Source organism: Anopheles merus, chromosome 2L (assembly GCF_017562075.2).
Source record: "Anopheles merus strain MAF chromosome 2L, AmerM5.1, whole genome shotgun sequence".
In the NCBI taxonomy this organism is placed as follows: domain Eukaryota; kingdom Metazoa; phylum Arthropoda; class Insecta; order Diptera; family Culicidae; genus Anopheles; species Anopheles merus.
In genome coordinates, this window is record NC_054083.1 from 34754910 (window position 1) to 34775420 (window position 20511).

The 20511-nt window shown below is 45.2% G+C and overlaps 3 protein-coding genes across 10 annotated transcripts in view; 2 read left to right on the forward strand and 1 right to left on the reverse strand.

Annotated features, from left to right (window-relative positions):
* The window catches only part of LOC121591569 (calcium-binding mitochondrial carrier protein SCaMC-2), a 28808-nt gene extending 14101 nt beyond the window's left edge, over window positions 1-14707 (forward strand). For 5 of the 7 annotated variants that reach the window (XM_041912229.1, XM_041912233.1, XM_041912230.1 and 2 more), the window contains 3 exons: window positions 11936-12094; window positions 12165-12732; window positions 12817-14707. In XM_041912229.1, coding sequence (XP_041768163.1) covers window positions 11936-12094; window positions 12165-12732; window positions 12817-13022 — 933 coding nt within the window. In that variant the 3' untranslated portion in view covers window positions 13023-14707. Of the gene's footprint in view, window positions 1-4309; window positions 5808-7444; window positions 8566-11935; window positions 12095-12164; window positions 12733-12816 lie in introns of those variants that run through there. The other 2 variants (XM_041912234.1, XM_041912235.1) reach the window with 2 other exon arrangements.
* A 2296-nt stretch (window positions 14708-17003) lies between these two features.
* On the reverse strand, window positions 17004-17790 carry LOC121593047. Of its 2 annotated transcripts, XM_041915087.1 has the most exons (2): window positions 17294-17790; window positions 17004-17221 (listed from the first exon to the last, which is right to left on the reverse strand). In XM_041915087.1, the coding sequence occupies exons 1-2, from the start codon at window positions 17723-17725 to the stop codon at window positions 17108-17110; spliced, it is 546 nt and encodes a 181-aa protein (XP_041771021.1). In that variant the 5' UTR covers window positions 17726-17790; the 3' UTR covers window positions 17004-17107. The 2 variants fall into 2 exon arrangements, with proteins under 2 accessions (XP_041771021.1, XP_041771020.1); XM_041915086.1 differs by having other exon boundaries at window positions 17004-17790.
* Window positions 17791-18126: 336 nt separating this feature from the next.
* On the forward strand, window positions 18127-18582 carry LOC121593048. Its single transcript, XM_041915088.1, has one exon. It carries the CDS (start codon window positions 18178-18180, stop codon window positions 18520-18522), a length of 345 nt encoding a protein of 114 aa, XP_041771022.1. The 5' UTR covers window positions 18127-18177; the 3' UTR covers window positions 18523-18582.
* Window positions 18583-20511: the final 1929 nt, after the last annotated feature.

Genomic DNA, 20511 nt, shown 5'->3' on the forward strand with positions numbered 1-20511 from the left:
TTGTGGTTAGCAAAAGGAAACGATAGGAATTATAGCCAAAAAAGGCTCAAGAAAGAAACTTGGTAGCATGCGATTGCTCAAACTATTTGCATTGTTTTGGATGTGGTGCTTTTAACAAATGGGATTTTCTATCAATTCTTTTTTCTACTCTGATTTATTTCTCTTTTTCACAGATTCTATATCCTTGTTGCATGTTTTATTATCATTTTTATCTACATAAATGGTTTTCTTATCCCCTTATTCTTTCTTCTTCTTCTTCTTCTTCTTCTTCTTCTTCTTCTTCTTCTTCTCTCTTCCTCTTCTTCTATTATCATCTTATTCGTCTCTCTTTTCTTCTTCTTCTTCGTACTCTCATGTTTCTTTTTCATTTTCTGTTTCTTCCTTCTTGTTGTTTGCTTGTTTTTGTGTTTGCTTTTCTTTCTCTCTTTCTTATTACTTTTGATTTTCTTATTCATCTTAATTTCTTTATTTTTTCGCTCCCACTGCCCTCTTTTGATACTTTTCCATACCCTACCACCTTGCCAAACGTAAAATTTCATTCATTTTCTCGAGCTGTGTTGTTCGGTATATGTGCAAACACCGAGTTGGTGGCAAATTCTGCTTTCCCATCCTCATTCCCCCACCCTCTACCGTCAGGGGGTGAGCGTTACTTTCGTGCTAAAATTAGCTCAAGTAACGATCTTGCTCATTCTTAACATCGCGCTCAGGTGGCAAATACCATGTAGTGTCTTAATTGCTCTGTTGCGAAGGGGCAGTACAGTACTATAGGAATGTTGGCCGAAGAGACAAAGAATTTAATATAAAATGATCACACGGAACTGCTTAGTTAGTTTGCAATATGATGTTCTTCTGTTTTCCACTGATCGATCTCACTGTACAATGTAGACACCGTTCTTCAAGTTCTGGTGCAATCTAGTTCCAGAGGACGTCCTCCAAAATGTTGACCAGTTCGTGTAAAAAAAAACAAGCGTGTTTATGTCCCACTCTGTATATGGCTGTTTGTTTCAAAGTCTTCCCACCTCTGCCGATTAACGCTTCGAAGCGATCGCAACGAGAGCATCATCCTTTCTTCTGCCCACGAGCTGGAGCTAAAATTAATGAAACATCGAAGAGGAGGAGGAAGCCATACAAAACACACTCCACCCCGCACACACATGTGGCCAGTTGTTTTGTAAATAGAGCGTCCAATGTCCAATCCTGCCGGTGGAAAAGTACTACCGCAGTGTTTGTAGCAATTGGCTTCTTTAAGTGCATCCGCCTTCATGTCACTCTGTCTTGCTCTGATCTGTAGACAAAACCAGTTGAATCCAGCTTAAAGCTGTGCTTAAGAATTACTCCTAATGAATGTCAATTGGTCCGCTTTTCATCTCCTCGCCTTCAAAGTGCATTAGTCGTGCTTCCAAAAAGTGTGGAAAGCCACCTGACCACCTGCCATTAGCCACGCGTCCTAAACGATTTGCCAGGTCAGGTGGCGCGTGATTGTCGCGAAACGTAATTGCAGGGCACATACCCCGCTCCTCCGTATCATCCGCCCATAAAGCCCACTTACGCTGGGGGCATTTTACTTTGATAAAAAGCATAAGGGACCTCGTGATCACTATTAGAGCAGAGAGCAAAAAAAATTAAATGGCACACGACTTCACAGCTGAATGTTGGCGAATTATCGGACTTCTGTGAAGGCACGACGTCGTTGGATAAAGTCACACCTTTTTTCCGACCAGACGGTCAATTTTATTGGCACATTTTTGGTTCCATTTTTTTTTTTGTTCGGGAGGAGTTGAAATGGCGCAGTTAAAAGGCGTACAGAGAGCTCATATTAGATCATCAGGATCAGGATGGAACCAGCTTTTTCCTGTACATCTTGTGGGGTTGATTAGAGCAAGAGATCTTAGATAGTCTGAATTAGTAAACAGATTACAAGATCAGGATACATCCAGCTTTTTCCTGCAAATCTTGTGGAAGTTGCTGGAGTAAGAGATTTTCCACAGTTTGAATTAGTAAACTGGGTACAAAATGGGAAAGAATTCAGCTTTTTCCTACAAAATATTACAAGGATGATTACAGCAAGAGATCTTGAACAATCGTACTTATCAGGGTTCAAGTAGAGATGGGTAATTATGATTCAGATTGTTGCATCTGGATAGAATCTTGGAATCTGAATCTCAATTTTTGGGATTGATGGATCTTCAAAAAGATATGAATGTTCAATGATCCAAGATCTCAAACCTCTAAAGATGTATGAGTCCTCAGATATTCATGAATTCTATTTTGATGTAAATGTATCTTTGAAGACTCACTTCAAGATTATAATCCCTCATCGTTGAAGATTCATATGAGTGAATCTTTACAGAAGATTCAGGAAGTTCATCACGAGTTCCAAGGTCTAGTGTAGCTTGAGCTTAATGATCTAACTTGATGCACTCCTGTACTTGATCTTGTTAATTAAACACATACCAACGCTTCGCTATTTCCTTGTCGTTAGGTACAGCAAGCAAAAACCGTTGGCTACATTACACGTTTTGCCGTCGCCTCGCCGCATTTAATTCAATCAACGTGTCTCTGTACATTTGTAGTTCTTTCACGGGGGCACGTTGTTGCCAAAATAATTAAATTACATCTTGCAGCCTCTGCACATTAGGAAGAAATATTATTGTTGCCGTGCCAGGTACTAACCCGACGGGAGGGAAGTTTTGGTGTATTGCTTTCGATGTGCATTGCATTCCGTTATCAGTTTGTGGACGAATCTTGTTTGCTACCCGAATGACGTAAAAGAGGCTGGAGTTACACACAGCAATGTTTTTGTGGTCCTTTTTTTTCTTGTGCAAACGGAACTGCTTAAAAGATCATAAAGATTGGATTGTACAGCCGTCTTTTGCGTGGTGTTGTCTGCGAGATAAGCCAGGCGGTCAGGCGGGGTGCGGTTGGTGCCGGTTTTGCGGTTTTACGCCAACTAAGCTCTAAGGTAGTGTCCTACCTTCGATCACATGGTCCGGAGCGTGTACCACACACTCGGAACGATCGAAAGGCATCGCCGGAACCAAATCGGCGTCGTCTCTCTTGAATAACCAAATGTCACCAAAGCGTGATCCAATTAATACATTTCCGTAGTTTCGTGACACGTCACGTCTGACGCGTCGGTCACCCGCTGCTGCACGCTTATCAGTGCCGGAGCATGCATGCGGCCAGCAATGTGTGCCAACTGAAGCGTATCGTGTCTAGGGCGTCCCTCTCTCTCACTCTCTTCCTTACTACAAACGATAGTGCTAAAGTCCGGTACGCGCTAGGGAGGAACGCTTCATGAACCTGCTGCGTACACCACTACTGCGTTCTACGCAAGGCGTGCTGCGTCTCTGCGTGCTATACACAACCACCAGAATCCTGTTTACAAACACTAGAAACCGGGCCTTTTTCTGGCGATCGCGGGATGACGTCAGGGCACGGGCTGTGTGTTATAGATAACACAAACAACACAGGTCCGCTTTTCCTACTGCCGCCACCGTTTTGGGCGTGTATGGTGACGTTTTCGCACACGAAATCTTTTGCCAAAGCTGCTCCCCGTCGTCCGTATCCGGTTCGTACCGGTTCGGTTCGGTTTGTGGGAGGGTGGGTGAACAATTTTTAGCACCACCTAGGGTCGCTTTCTGCTTGAATGATTGGTCCAAAGGTATGCGCATCGTTCTTAAGGCGCTGCAAGTGTCTCGGTGGAAAGGGGTTTGGGTTGCTCTTTCTATCATTTGATGGACATTGGACGACACGCGAATGTCAATTTGCAGCTGTGTCGGACAGTAAATTGCTGTGAATTGAAGCCAATCCCCCGCCTAACGTACAGTGAACTACTGCTAGAAAGCGGTAGAATGTTCCTGAATGTTCCACCAGGACCTAACTGGCACTGACTTGACCTGGTCAATGTCGAAGTGCCTGAAGTTTTCTCTATATTTTTAGTGTTCCAAATAGCTTCCACTGCTCTAATTCTCCATTTATGAATGCTTGCCGTACGAAACAATTGCAAAAATTGTCCTCCACTGTGTGTGTCCGCAACATATTGCAGTTTCACTTGTACGACGATGGACCGCTTCACGTGCTTTTACGTAATGATGTACGAGGTGTACCGTTTGCATCCGCCTGTGTGCACCAACCTCCTTCCATCCACCCTGCTCCTTATCTTCTAACGTGCTTCGGTCGGTCTCGACGACAACGACGAACACTCTCGCTCTCGCTCTACCAAACACACTTACCGTCTCGGTCACCCTAGCGCGCTCTCTATCGGACCTCGTTGCGATAGCCGTTGGCGGGGGATTGATTTGCCGCGAGTCGGTCCGCGCTTGTTCAGTGAGAATCTTGCCACCGTTGAGACTGGACGTGTGGTTTCGCTAGCAGTTTGCGAAATTGCACGAATTTTCTAACAAAATCTCGCGCCAACAACAACCACCTGGGGCTGGCTGGTGGTGAAGAGAACCTGCAAACCTGTGTCTCATTAGAACGGATTTTGTGGCACACACACACTACTCAAAGTCAAAGTAGGCATCGAAATTATCGCTCGAACCCAAAACTGACGCAGCTGGATATTATAATATCCAAAGAAGAAACCAAATTAGACGTGATGCTGTTGTGCCTAGAATCCTGCAACCAAACGAAGTGATTTTAAAGTGACGCTACAGTCCCTCCATTTTTTGTTTGTTGCTCTCTTTCTCATCCTGGGGGATGTGTGATCTGTGATTTATTTTTTTGTTTCTGTTTATCCCCCCACTGCAACAGAAAAGTCTTGCAAAAATCAGTGAACCTTCGGGTTAGAAGCGGCAAGAAATAAGAAAGGAAATCGCCGCGTGCCTGTGCCTCGGTCATTATCTTTCATCGCGAACCGACCGCGTAGGTTATTCCGATTGTGTGTGCATTAAAAAGCGAGAGAGAGAGCGAGAACGTGTGCGCGCTAGTGTGAATAACCGAAAGAGAGCAAACGAGCGTCTGATTGCTCCCCACACAACGACTACTGAACCTGACGCTGTGAACGAAATTTAAGTCGCTGTTGCTAAGGGCTCCCCAGCTTCAACGCTTACTCGAACAGCTGTTTGATACCGTACCAAGCAGTCGAATAGTCGTGAGAGAGAACTTGGTGAGATAGAGAGCGGCAATCTCTCTGCGAACAACGGTGTGCTGTATACGTTAGATTGGTGCCTGAGGATGCCTTAATAAAACTCCACGTGGTTGAGTTTTTGGCCAGAGGCTGCAACGTACGCTTTGGGGAGTTGTGTTGAGAGTGAAATCGACTCGGTTGGCTGGTGAACTTAGGATAGCAGAGCACCGATAGAGAGAAATAGTGAAGAAAGTCGTGAGAGACATCGTTTGTGACACACATACCTTAGGCCGTGGTGTGGTGGTGTACTGTGCGTTTTTATATATATACGGTCGGTAGAAGATTCTAGAAAGAGGACCAAACATCCTCCAAACTCCCAACAAAACATTGTGATATTTGATAGTTTCTATTGATCAAGTTTCGATCGCAAACGAACCGGTGTTACACGTCGAGAGATCTTATCCAAAAATCTCTCGAAACGTTAACAAACTCTAAACAAACATCGTCTGTGTGATATATAGAGCCTCACGTGTAGAGCAGGAGGTGTGGTCTTGCCCGTACATTTAGTACCGTAGTGTGGTGATTCTGTTTTTAGTACCTGAATGGTGCGGTAATCGATTGACGGTAAAGGAACAAAAAACACACAAACAAAATGGCATTCGAACAGAACACACTGCAAGTCAGCGGCGATGGGCTGGACGACTTCATTCTAGTCTTCAAGGAGCTGCTGTCACGGGTAAATATCTATCGCGTCCGTCCGAGCGTCATCAATGCGCTCTTATCTTATCACCTACAAAGAGGGGTTATTCTCTAGTAATTAATGGAGGCTACTACGTGCGTGGAATTTTACACTTCCGGTCGTCGTCGTCATCATCTCTCCCGCCCTTGGTGGGAGTACTACTGAAATGCATCCGGAATTCGGAGGAAAACAAGATGATTCATCGCGCGAGGCCCTAAATACTTCAACTTTCAACTTGACTCACATACCCACAAGTCTGTGGCTTTGATTGGGGTGGAATTACCATGGGGAAGTTCCGCTTGTTTGGCGAGAGAGAGGGTGCAAGAGAAACTCGGCGTCGGCTGCTCGCTCGCGCTTGCCAAACTGGTTTTTTCAAATGAGCGGCTTGAGCGCGCTTGGCGCAAAGAACGTGCGCGCGCGCACTGTTGCTAGGCAGCGTGCGCTCGCGCAAGCCCTCCGCGTGGAAAAAGCCGAACGCTTGGAAGGTCGCGTTAAAGATCAGCACCCGTAATTCAAATCCCAAAGCGTGATGTGAAGCTTTTTGTTTGCATTTTCTTGTTTGGGGGTTTCTGTCACTCTTGTTATTTCGTTTGGAATAATTAAAACAGATTGCACATTGCTGTCCCTTTCGACTTCGCTGTCGCGGTACTGATCCAGTGAGCGTTAGTAATTAAGTGTCAATTAGCTAAGTAACTACGGGGACAAACACACACACCCCCCAATGGCCATGACAACGCAGCGGTCTGTATGGCGTCGTGCATAACTTTTAGGCGCCGGCATGCCGTTTTGGCCCCACAGAAACCACCCACGTTTGTGTCGTTAGGAGGATATTTTATGCTTCTTCGAGCAGACGACCGACGGAATGAAAATGAATAGAGCTTCCCTCCCTGGCCTTCCAGAAGCCTTTAATGTTTGCTCTGCTGTGTCTGTGTGTGGGTGTGTGTTTGTCTGCATACGATTAAAACTGTTTCTTTGCTCCGTTTTCTTTCTGTTTGTGTTTACTTTTCCCTAAACTATCCCTATTGAAAAGGACTTCTGCATTTAGCCCCATGCTGTGTCCCAGTTTCAATGGTTAGTTTCTACAAGCGGCGCGGAATTGCCTTCTTTTGAATGGCTATGTCAACGGCACGGTTGACACGCACACACACACACACACACACACGCCGGGCTTCTCCCCTAACTTCCCTTCACTCACAACTGGGGGGAAGGAAAATGTTTGGTCCTTTTTTGTAGAAAATGTCTATTTATAACAAAAAAGGCAACACTGTTTTCTACTTGCTCTCTCGTCTCTTCCTGCTGCGCTGCCATTCCTGTCCACTGTCACATCAAAGTTGGAAACCAACGATGCACACTCCTTTGGGCATGCGCATTGGTGGTGTTTGGTCGTCGACGACTGTTTTTGATGAACACACAGTTGCTGAAAATGTTAGAAACAAAACTTTTTGCTGATGCTGCTGTCTTTGACTTGTGTAACATTTAGAGTGGCATTTCCTTTAGGTCCTCTGGTGTTGTTTTTTTGGGGTTTTAAACACAGCTGTACGCCGAGGAGAGAGCAAGAGAAAAAGCACCTTTGCTTTGGCCGTCCGAATGAGCCAAAAACATCTTCTCGTTCGTGTTGGTCTATTGCAATGGCATTCAGCTGGTGTTCAGCGATGGTTACGTGTCCCTCCGAGATCGAGACTGTGCTCTGGCATTTGTGTGAATGCAACGAAAAAGCGGGAAAGGATTTCCACGGCCCTTCGACGGCACAGAAACCCAGTGAACTGTGAAGCGAAAAAAAACGCCGCAAAACCCTCGCTCAAAGGAGAAGCAGTGTGGCGGAAAGAGCAGCACCGAACAGCAGCGAGAGCATACATTGGCTGGCAGGTGGAAAATTGCCGCTCCGAAGAGCTTTTTCCCGAACCCACACGAACACACAGACACACACCGGGTGGCCGGCCCGAACATTTCGCGAGAAGCGATTTTTCCTTTGCTGTGCTCACACACAGAGCGAGCACACTGAGAATGGTTCGTGTTTGTGTGTCCCAGCACCTGCTATTTTCTGTAGGGAAACTACATCCACGAACCCGAACCTTCCCAAACACTCTTGGCGCTGCTCTTTGCTTTTGGGGGTCCCGCCAGCGGCGCCCGCGAATGAACACGGGAATATATCCATTCGGGTTTTGCGGTGCCAGTTGCTACCAGACGGTCGCGTAACGCGTTGCTACACTGTGGTCGTCCGGTTACTCGCTGCGTCAAGGTGCGCTGGTTGGTGTCGTGTTGTGTCGTGAGGTGCCTCCGCAAGCCGTGCAGAAAAGTCCCAAGGACGCCAATAAAAGCGTCGAGAAATAGACGCATTCGGTCGAGGGAGGAAGAGCGTGTGGTGCCACGGCACAGCAGTGTGCCTGCCGACGGTGAAAAACGGAACCACAATCATTCATCGTGATGAGTTCGTTGGCAATGTTTCGCGTTTTTGGGTGAATTCTTTGGGCGAAATTCCCAACCCCGTGCTCTGCTCGTTTCCGCAAACGAAATTGCTGCGCATACAGACAACAGCGGAGCGGCGAACCCTGCGTTAGGACCCTCGCTGGACGCGGAAGTTACGTTATTCAGTTCCGCTGCTACCGACAACGACGACGACGTTGGTGGCAGTTTATCGATCCTGCCCGCCCGCACGCACGGTTAGAAAGGACTCCAGGAAGGTGCAAATCAGCTGCCGTCCAGCGCGCGTATGGATACACTGGACAGTGATTTCTATGTCGAGCTAGTGATCAAGGTACTGCATTTAACGATGTTTTCGAAAGCTAAGCGAGATCAGAGCAGTTCGTTCGCGTAACGGGTTGCGCTACAGCCACAGTGCTGCCACCCCGTAGTAGTACTCACTCCTCCTCGGGTGGTGGGGAAAGGAAGAAGAAGCTGTTTCTTTTGCGGAGTACTATTTTTGTCGACTTAAAGTCTTAAAATCGGGGTAGAGAGAAGAACGTCACGTTTGCTCTCCGCAAGTCGTCTGGTCTTGTCTTACGTAAGTTTGGTGATAGAAGAGGAAGGTATCGAGAGGAGAGGATGAGAGGAGGATGTATCGCTTGCCGCCGGTGTACAATTTAAACATTGCCAGCCGAATTCTGGCTTGCATCAAAACCCCACGATTTCCTCCCATTTATACATTGTGTGTGGAAAGAATTGGGCTCAAACGAACGCTGGTTTTTGGTGTGTTTTTGATCCCTCTGTGTAGGTGTTGTTGCTGTGCCAATAAGACGTGCCGTGCCCACACAACATGCTGATAAGGTAGCTCCACAAATCGGACACAACATCATCAACAGGAGCATGAGTTGTGAAAGTGTGCTTAAAAGCAAATCTTCTTGTTGCTAGGCGTAAAACCCAAAGCCGCTTTAACATTGACCCACACCCCGAAGAGATGTTTTCGGGGAGGGCGATAGGAAGACGTTCGCCTGTTTGATGTATACACACAGGCCCCCTTCAATAAATGCTGTGTGGCCCCCTGTTTCCCCGGGCTTTTGATAAGGGTTTGCTTTTTTTCGGTTACTTCTGGAACACGGACAGACCCTCCAGAAGTAGATTGTTATGTGGAATGTTCATGCCGCCCATACTTGCCGCCGGTGTGAGGCAACTTGGTTTGGGGGAGAACTATGAATCGACAATATTCAGCAATCAGCTGTAACTTTGGAGCAGTGCCGATGACGGCAGCTTCACGTGATGTCAACCCGTTTAAACGTTACAAACGCTCGATTAAACAACGACAGCAAATTTAATTACATGTCCGCGCTGTCGTGACGATGACGATGACGATTGAAAGTTGTAGAGACACAGGGACATAGACAACCTCCCCGGGGGGGTGTACTGTCAATAAAAGTAATTATCTTTGCGCTGCTGCTGCACCATGCGATGTGGTTGGTGGTAACTCTTCCATCCTTCCTTAACTGCCCCATAAGGATGTGTCGTTAAAAGGACAGTTTTTTTGTGTGTGTGCTTGGTTAGGTCTCTTTACCACCTCCATGTAAACCATGTAATACCAGCGGAGGATCATTAAGGCATCATAACTCATCAATAATAATCCTTACGGGGTTTTTTTTCCCAAAGTAAAAAGAACTAGTGACCTCTACTTCCCGTTCCCCGAGCATTGCTCTCTCACTTTCTGCCCGTCAAAATCCGGTCGTCCGGGCTTTCGACGAGCGCTTCAACTACGTGAGCATCGTGTTAAAGTAAACGCTTTGCTCTCGGATTGGGCAGTTTGTTATCAATGACGCACGTTTGTTTGGGGGTTTTTGTTTCTCTCTTTATTATTTTGTTGAAGGCTTTCGCTCTGGGGTTTGTTTGCACGGTTCACAGGCATGACGAGAGCGATCCGGCTGAATCTGGTTCCGAGGTTCACATTCCCGTAGGGGGGCATGCATATTCATTTCGTGACGTTTCGCCACCGGCCTGTTTGGACAGTTGCCGTTTAGAACAACAATTTCGTTCGGCTGTAGAATGCCTTAAAACGGAGACTGTCTGCTGCTAATTTCTATCACCGTGTGTCCCTGAACCAGTGATGGCCCGAATTTATCTGACATTGAATGCCTATTAGCTCGCGGTACACCTGCCTGCGGCGCTGGTCAACATTGTAATTGTGCTCGGTAATTGTATGCGTTGCTCTCCAGAATTCTAGGGCGAGAAACATGCACCAGAGGCATGTTGGCGCAAGCATGATCGGTTTGTTATGCTCAACTCCCTTCTAATGGCTTGGTCTAATGAACTTTAATGACCGACACCGATGTATGAGGTCTCCCATGTTTACCGAGACAGCAAACGCGCTTTTACTACAACAAGCAATGACGAAATATTGCCTGCATGATGGGAGGATGCCCGTCTAGGCCCGAGAGACCGCCCTTTTGCATTGGGTGATCAAACAAACTGATAATGTCACTCACTGACAGCATGTTTAGGTCACGATGATAGGCGATGATGATGCAGCAGCTACTGCTCACATGTGATGCGTTTTGTTCGGAGCTTTGTCTCGTTGTTTCGGAGCTCCGTTGTTAATCGACACTAATCAATACCGGTTCGGCCGAGGGGAAGCGAGATTAAACCAGCAGCACAGAAACGTGGCATGATGCGACAGACAAAGGAGAAGATGTGGGCTGGTCACGTGGATTTACTTCCTCGAAGATCAACGTAGTGTGGTGTGCTAGGACACCATTAATTAGCTCTAATTGTGGATAATAAGAGAGGAAGCATTGGTCAAAATACGGCGTTTGTTTGTTAGTGCGTAGCTTTGATTAGTCTTGAGGTGTGTGTGTTTTCGGTATCAATTAGCGGGAGGTTAGTGGTGCATCATTTCATCGTATCTTCATTACTCACCCGCACAAAACATCATGTTTCGGTCTAGTGATGGGTAGGAATGGGGGAAAACTGGAATCGGCTCTCGGTGGAATACGAACATTTCCTGAACTGTCTCCGGAATGTAGGTTCGATCAACATTATTCGGAACCGGAGTTCAGATTCGTCCGGAGTCGGATCCTGATTCGGATTCGTCTGGAGTTGGATCCTAATACCGATTCGGTACTTGATTCGGAGTCGGATTCGGATTCGGATACGGAGTCGGATTCGGATTTGGATTCTGAGTCGGAGTCGGATTCGGAATTGGATTAGGAGTCGGATTCGGAGTAGGAGTCAGATCTGAATAAGGAGTTGGATTCGGATTTGAATTGGGATTCAGATCTGTAGAAGGTTTGTGACTTATTACTGACTGAGGCCTTCTATGGCTTTGGCTGACTCAGGCTGACACCGAATCTGACCCCGGACGACTCCGAATACCTTGGATGCTGATTGATCCAAGGCCAGAGTCGGGTTGGAACCGTTGGAGCGCTCCAGAAAGCCCATCACTAGTTTGGTCATCTCGCAAGCACCTCGCGCCACCCATCGATCGTTACCTACGCTTGAACCTACGTTTGATCCCATATTGATCATTAAAGTTGTTTAGAAAATTTGGGTGTTGTATTCTTAAGAAGCAGCAGCAGCAGCCCAACCACGCTCGTAAAAAAGCTACTGCATTAATGCTAGTTGATTGTTAATTCATCGTTGTTAAAATTTGTGTCATTAAAACATATCTCTTTTCCTTTTTTTATCTCCCTCACACAAAAACACAGTACTTGGATATCGGTGAGGATCTAAACGTACCTGATGACTTCACACAGAGCGAAATGCAAACCGGTATGTGGTGGCGCCACCTGGCGGCCGGTGGAATTGCCGGTGCAGTGTCGCGGACGTGCACGGCCCCGCTGGATCGGCTGAAAGTGTTCCTGCAGGTAAATAGCAAAGCATATGCGAACCGAAACAAAAAGACCATCTTCTAACGGTCCTTCTCCCCCATTGTAGGTTCAAGCATCTAAACAGAGAATCTCAGATTGCCTGCAGTACATGCTGAAGGAGGGCGGCGTGCGGAGCCTGTGGCGCGGCAACTTTATCAACGTGCTAAAGATCGCCCCGGAGAGTGCGATCAAGTTTGCCGCGTACGAGCAGGTGAAGCGGCTGATCCGCGGCAACGACAAGCGCCAGATGACGATCTACGAGCGGTTCGTGGCGGGCGCGTGTGCGGGCGGCGTCAGCCAGACGGCAATCTACCCGATGGAAGTATTAAAGACGCGGCTCGCCCTGCGAAAGACCGGCGAGTACAGCAGCATACTGGACGCGGCGTCCAAGATCTATCGGCGCGAGGGCCTGCGCTCCTTCTACCGCGGCTACATTCCAAACATGCTCGGCATCATCCCGTACGCCGGCATCGATCTGGCGGTGTACGAAACGCTGAAGAAGAAGTACCTTAGCCACCACGAGACGGAGCAGCCGAGCTTCTGGCTGCTGCTGGCGTGCGGCAGCGCCTCGAGCACGCTCGGCCAGGTGTGCTCGTACCCGTTGGCGTTGGTGCGGACGCGACTACAAGCGCAAGGTAAGGGATTGCAATAATGTGCGCTGTTTCGTTGTGTCTTTAGCTAATGTTTGCTTTCTTTGTTCTTCTTTCCCACCCTTCCAGCGGTCACAATCGGTCCCAATCCGGACGGTAGCGTAGCGGTCGAGCCGAACATGACGAACGTGTTCAAGCGAATAATACAGACGGAGGGCCCGGTCGGTCTGTACCGGGGCATTACGCCGAACTTCATCAAAGTATTACCGGCCGTCTCGATCAGCTACGTCGTGTACGAGTATACGAGCCGTGCCCTCGGCGTCAACATGACGTGATCTGTTTCCCGCGTCGATCGTACACACCAGCAGCAGCAGCAGCAGCGCCGGGAGGTCGCACACTCTTCGCTTCGTGGTTTCCGCGCCTCCCCGCTCCATCTTACCACGGGGGAAACGTCATCCTTCTTCGCACCCAACTCCTTTTGCCACCTACCATTCAACCTGCCTGTCTGCCTTGTGGCTGCCCGCGAAAGTAGACATGATTTTAATGCGATCTCTTCTACTGTATCTACTTGCAGTAGTAGTAGTAGTAGTAGTAGTTGGGATGATCGGTTGATGCAGATGTCTGTTTCGGTTCGGCATTTGCCCGTCTAGTGGATTGGAGGAACGCAATACAACCAAAACACCAAACATTTCCCACAACATGTTGTTGAACAAGGAGCAATAGAGCCTTTTTCTGATTACTACTGATACCCCACTGCAAAGCTCTCCATACAATCGTCCCTTTTTCCTGCGCTTTCTTCACCTTTTTTGTGCTGCGCCGTTGGAGTGCGGGATGAGTAGAAGGATGAGATTGTGCAGTAGTTGGAAGAGAAGTGAAACAAGGGACGATGGGAGTAAATGTTAACCGATGAAGCAGCAGCAGTAGCAGTGGCAGCAGTGTCTGTGCCTGTGGCAGTTGGATTTGCAGTACGCAGCATTGGCGAACGAAGCGACAGCGAGTCCCGAACAACACCTAGATACACGAACGAATGAATGGCGGATGGTGGATTAAATTATTTCTCTTATTTTTAATAGTAGCCAATTTTCAAATTATTTCACCCCCCAATTCCAATTTTTCAATTTATTTAACCTGCAAAAACGAAACCAACGAACTCGCAGCGCACTTGTGCGAGCACGTGCCGCACGCGCACGCGCATGCCCTTCCGGACGCGAATGGGGACGAGTAATGATAGAAATTGTGGAAGCGGTGGAAGTGATTGCATGTTTTGCACGATCAAGACAACAGCAACCCACACACACACACACACACACGAACCTGTTCGTTCCTTATTGCCGTTTGGGAAGCGACTGACCGACAGCCAGCCCAGACCGACGGAAAGGGGGGAGGGCCCTTGCAACTCTCCATTTGTATCTAAATAGTAGCGCTAGTTAGGACTTGTAAAGCAATCAAAGAAAGTGGCTCTCTCTCTCTCTCTCGAGCTCTCACAAACAGACACACTTATTGTATCTTCGTACAAACAAACTTCCTGCTTTTCTATCATTACTCTCTAGTGGTTCGGATTGTTGTGCGAAAAGAAAGGTGTGCGCGCGCGCATCGCTTTTTGGAGGTTATAGAGGTGATAAAAGATATGAAAATGGAAGATTTCTGTTCAAACGGCAAGAAAAACACACTTTAAACTGAGTATGGAATATTATTGGTTCTACGGTCTGCGCCTAAAGGCGAGAGAGCATCAACAGAATTAACCAGACAGTGAACAGCAGGAGAAAAAAAAAAGAAAATCACACACCCACAGAGAGAAGGGGGAGCAGCGGTACACGAGCGTACACAACTAGTAAAGACTTTTACAATTTTAAATTATTTATTATTAAAAGGAAAACGCAGCAGAGAAGTACACAGTATGAAGGTTAAACGAAACAGAAAAGAGAAAAAAAGGGAAGAGGAAGGAAAAAAACAACACAAAGTTGAGTGGAGAAGATGAAAACATATTACAATACAAACAAACAAAGTACTAAATACGAAACCACCCTCTGGGCAAGTTGTGTTTGTATGCGAACGAAGCCGCGCTAGCGCAGCCGTAACAATGCAAGTTGAGAAATGGGATTTTTGTTTGCATGTTTTTGTTTTTGTTTTACCCATTTGTGTTTCCATTCACTATGTTATATACATATACCTCATTATCAGTGTAGCACAAAGCGTTATCATGCACTATCGTTTACATTGTGTTATCTTACTTTCTTACTAGACAATTCATTCATTGCTTGCTGTTGGTTTCAAAGCAATATGTGATTTAGTATCATTTATATTCACTTATCTCTTTTTTTTAATTTTTATTTACATTACCCAAACACAGAAGTAGTCGAGTTGCCAATAACGATAACGAATCCATCTCGTGAATAGAGCGTGAAACAGAAGACTAGTTAATGGAAAACCATGATAAAACCGGAAGGATATTGCAAACAATATACTATTACTACTTCTACTACTAAACATAATTTACTAACCAATAGAAAAAAAAGCAAAAGGTAACGTGCGCAAGCAAGCACACCTTCGTCAGCAAAACATGTTTTGCAAGTTATTTCTCCTGTGATCATGGATGTTAAACTTAAATATTATTATATACTGAAAGCATACAAGTATAATGCGCCTTCAACGAGAGTAAACAATAGAGCGAAAGAAAGAGAGAGAGCCACTAACGATCGAAAAGTACTCTGATGAGTGTGCAACAGCTGGAAGGGAAAAGGAAGCTTACGAGGCTGAACACGTGAACCACAGTTTTGCAGAGTGGAATCAAATGCAATGCAATGAATCGAAAAAGCAAGCAAAAACGTTAAAAACTGCACCCGTCTTTTCTCCGGTTAAACATAGAGGGAGAAGTAGTAGCCACAAAACCAAATTCCTTAAATGAAATAGAAGCGCGATACGGACAAACGGAAAGCAAACGCAACAACTGAAATAGAAAACTACACAGCAGACGGAGAGGGAGATTTAGTTAGGGTGTTAGGGTAGTGGGATGATTTTGAAAGGGTGAAATGAAAACGAGCCAGAAGTAGAACGGCACACTGCAAGAGTGTGGGAAACGAACGGCGGATGATGATGGTGCGGGGAAGGGTGTATAATAACGAAAACTTACGAAAACACTTTTGTGCGGATTTGTTACCAGTGCAGTGATATCTATGTAGTGGAATGTTTTCCGTTTTAGTTTTCGAATTTACAAATGAAAACGTAGTACGGAAATTGTTAAACCAAAATCTAACACACACACACACACACAATTCGAAGTTCATGTTAATTCATCTGTTTGAAGCTCAGTCACACACACGAACACAAACCATTTTCATGTAACTCTAATAGTTAACAACACGCTTAAGAGTGGTTATTAAAAAGGCAGCAAACAAGGTATAACAAGAAAAAGCAACATTTAATCCCTTTCACTCACACACACCATCTCTCTCTCTTGATATCAATAGCTTATAACGCAAACAGCAGTGCAAAAGTGGATGAAAATAGAACCGTTTTCCCTCCATCGTGTTCTGTCGTTAGTTCAAAAACATTTAAATCGCAAACAGTACATGTGTGCGCGCGTGTGTGTGTGCATGTTCGCTGAGTGTAATACTGTCGAAAGAGCAAGCCAAAACTGGTATTTATTATAATGCACGCACACACACACAAACACACATCCGTCACACACACACCACGTGTCAGCCGTAAAACTGGCCAAATTTACAATATAGCAATGAAATGAATAAAGAAAAACAAACACTCAAAAACTCCAAACTTATAAATGCGCTACTTACTGCAAGATAATGTAATAGAACAATTGATATGAATAAATAAAAAAGAAAAAAACGAACACGAAGCAAAATGACAATTTCAATAAACGCATACCAAGCATACAGCAGCAATGATGTTGGTTGATGATTTGTGGTGTCTTTTTGTTTGTTTTTTTTTTATGAAATTTTATTAAATTTAAGAAAATGTCACTAACATTTAATTTTATTAATCTAAAATATACCACAATCTACAACGCATCGCAGTGTAACGACGATTTTGAAACGGACAGCCTCAAATCCCCACCACCAGACGGCGCGATGAGCGGTCCAGACGAGCGTGTATTGCAGTTTGCATAATGTTAGGAGTCGTATGGTGTAAGAGTGAGAGAGACGGGGGAATATACTGTGGTAAAATAATCGATTTATGCGCGTTCTATGGATTCTCTTGATATTTTTAACCGTTGTTAATGCCTTTTCTTAATTGCTTTATATTCTCTGAGTTTAAAGATATGATAAAATAAAGTAAACAACACAAAACTAATAAGCTTCATTGTGGAATATAGTTTGCTTTTATTGCTTTCATTTCGGTTAGAAGTTTACAGTTTGGTCGAAGAATCAGTGGTTCGTTAAGAAGAATCAGCTGTTGTTGGCTACTCGGTAGTGGTCGCTTCCTCTGCAGTGGTTGTCGCTTCCTCAGTTGTGGTCGCTTCCGCAGTGGTTGTCGCTTCCTCAGTTGTGGTGGCTTCCTCCGTAGTGGTCGCTTCCTCCGTAGTGGTTGCTTCCTCCGTAGTGGTCGCTTCCTCCGTAGTGGTCGCTTCCTCGGCAGTGGTGGCCGCCTCCGTAGTCGTAGAAGCTTCTGCCGTCGTCGGACTAGCCACCGAAGTACCCTCGGGAGCAGCCGTACTGGTCGTGGGTCGGTGGAATGGAGGTCTCAACCACCAGGGACGCCCGCCGAAGGGTGGGCGCGGATGCCACGGTGGACGGAATGGAGGGATCCCAGGAACAGACCACCAGGGTCGTCCAGGCCGTCCAAAGATACCGACGGGTTGAATGGCGGGATTACGTTCCGCCGAACCGGAATCATCGTCACTCGATTGGGAGCTCTCCGAAGAGCTGCTGCTGCCGCTGTCAGAGTCACTGCGCTGCACTTGCTGGCGTTGCTGCTGTCCCCTTGGTCCTTGGCCAAAGTGGGGCAAGAATAGGGGCCCCGTAGCAGCGGAAGCAACCGCAACGGTAGCGGCCGCTAGGAAAATGAGACAAAGTTTCATTACGATTTCCTGTCGCTTTACTGTCGTACCGGGAAGCTCGCCGAAGGAACTGATGGCTGATGGTTCGATAGGATGCAGCTTTTAAAGCAAACGGAAACGAAGCTGTATGCGGAAGTCTCGATGGAACCAATTGAGTAAATATCAAGTGTTAAAAACAAAGGCACATGTTTTTCCCTTTCCTATTAAGCTTCCTGCACAGAAGAAAGAGTTTAATTGGAATTTCTAATTTCGGAGAGCGCTAAGAAGTCACAGGAAACGACAACAGCTAGTTTTGCCGGAGCTACTTAAAACAATCAACACTAGATTAGCATTGGAATACAGTTAATAGTTGAACGAAAAACACTCAAAATATTGTCACAGCTGAACTCGAGCCAGCACTGCCTGCCCTATAAAAAGCACCAACCGGCCTGCTAAGCTGATCTTTCTCAAAACTTACATCAACCAGTACAAGGATGAAGTCTATGCTGGTGGCCTTTGCCACCCTGTCAGTCGCGCTGGTGGTGGTCGTGGCCGTTCCGGCCAACTTCAACTACGGTGGCGGTGGCGGTTACTTCATCAACGGAACGGGCCAAAGCTTCAACTTTTCCGGCGAAAGCAATGGTACGGGCATTCCGGGCGTGCCGGATTTCGGTAGCTTCCTGCCGAACCTTGCCAATCTGACGCAACAGTTCGGTGGATCGTCGGGCGCGTTGCCGCAGTTTAGCATTCCGTCGTGGTCGAACTTTACCGATGCGTTCTCGTCCATCTTTCCCTTGTTCGGCAATGGGCAGGGTGGAGGTTTTCCGTTCTTCGGATGAAGCGTGGTGATGCGATGCGATATGAACGAAAGTTAATAAAAGTATATTATGGCAGTCAAATCGGTATTATTATTATTGTTATTATTACTTTTTTGGAGAATATGTGATCTTTTCACATGCTTAATCATATTTATGTAACTTGATAATATATCACTGCTTTAATATTATTATGTCTCTCTACAAATTGTAGTGCGTTTTATGCTATTATCGTTAATTAACATCTACATAGACATAATACGCCTAAAGGTATGCAATTTCTTATGCATATGTATACTATTATCGTTACAGGGGGTTTTCGCTTCTTCACAAGACCGTACTACCCTTACCCGAGTGTCATCCAGTCTTGGAATAAAGTGAACAACTTTTTCCATAATTTTAGCACAATTTTTGAGGCCAACTTAGTGAATTCGAGTCGAGAGCCGCGGGCCAGACTCCAAATTGTATCAACAACATAATTAAATTGTTATATTAAGACGCCACTTTGATGTGTTAGAGAAACGGTATTTTATTATAGCTTGTTACCGCTCTCACGTTACAACAGAAGAGAAGAGCGATTCCCACCACAAGCACACTTATATATCTTGTTGTGAGTGCCCCGCTTGGGTACTCCCTAGCTAATGAGTGTTTTATACTTAACGAAACTACTTACAGTGTTACCTAAATTACGCCGACACAACAAAATAATGTTATCAAATGATGCGATTGATGATTTATTTCATTAACGTTATTTTTTTGTAATTATATCGTCCAAGCAAATTTCAAAATTCGTAGTTTCTATTCTTGAAAATAGTTGTAAAAATTAATCAGTTAAGCATCGGAAACAGGGTGCGCAAAAATGGGATGAGTGCGTGAGTGCGCAAACAACAAGCCAAGAGCAATATTGCTTCTTGATGACCCACTCCTTTCCCGCCGTAAAAACTATTAGAGAACTATATTCTGGAGACCATAGAAAAGTCTTAATGACTGAAAAAATTATCGAGACAAACGTGCCTTTAGTAAATATCAGAATGCTATTATATGAAATTCATGCCATGTCATATAATTTGATTACGATATTCGTGTGAAAAAGCACTTTGATAATCGTTGTACTCGTAAAAAGCAACAATTTGAAATCGTCGAACTCGTAATATCAACAGTGTTTTTTTTTAATTATAGTTTTTCTTTTCAAATATGACTGCAAATATCCCTGAAAAATATAAAAATGAAACCAATTGATTTGTTTGAAGTTAGAAAGAAGCTAGCAGAAATCAACAAAGTATTATCGCTGGGGGGGAAATGCATGGAGCTATTTCACTGTATCTAAAACATTGAATTACATGTATTGCGTTGGCGAGGGCCGAAAGCTCTCTCTCTGTCTTTCTCGTCGCAAAGTCGCAAGCATAACTTTATATAAATTTACTGCAACCAGACTTAGGGCATCTTTTCTTTACAAAATGTATACAATTGTATAAAATGTCGAATGCGACTCCATTCCGAAAGACTTATTGTCGTCGTATTCGATATAAATATCGAATACCGAGATATTGAGGTCGAGTTTAACTACACTGATTGGTCCGTCATTTCGTATTACTATAATTAATGTTGAAAGAGTGCGACGGTATTAAATGTCATATTAAAAGATATTCAGTAATTTGTTTACGAATAGTTTCTTCTCAACTTTTAAAATCAGGAAAATCCTTTCGGGGATCTGATTGAATGCTGAGACAGGCCTGCGGGCCGGACTTTACCGACCGCTGTTCTAAAATTTTTAAAATATCGATCGCATTAACGATCAAGTGCATAATCACATTAACAGCATAAAGAAATGGTATTAATAAAACTTAACAATAGGTCAAAATGTTAGCAAAATAATCGTTGGCAAAAAGGAGCGATAAGAGAAGAACAATTGTATTTAATAACTAATACGTGCAGTATGTTGAGCTTTAATCACCGACGAACCGACGTGACACTCCGAAGAAAATTAGCGTTCAAAAGTAGTACTCCCTAGTA

Coding starts and splice junctions, on each gene's coding strand:
- LOC121593047 (XM_041915086.1), bottom strand. CDS start 17,725: ATGAAACTTTGTCTCATTTTCCTAGCGGCCGCTACCGTTGCGGTTGCT.
- LOC121593048 (XM_041915088.1), top strand. CDS start 18,178: ATGAAGTCTATGCTGGTGGCCTTTGCCACCCTGTCAGTCGCGCTGGTG.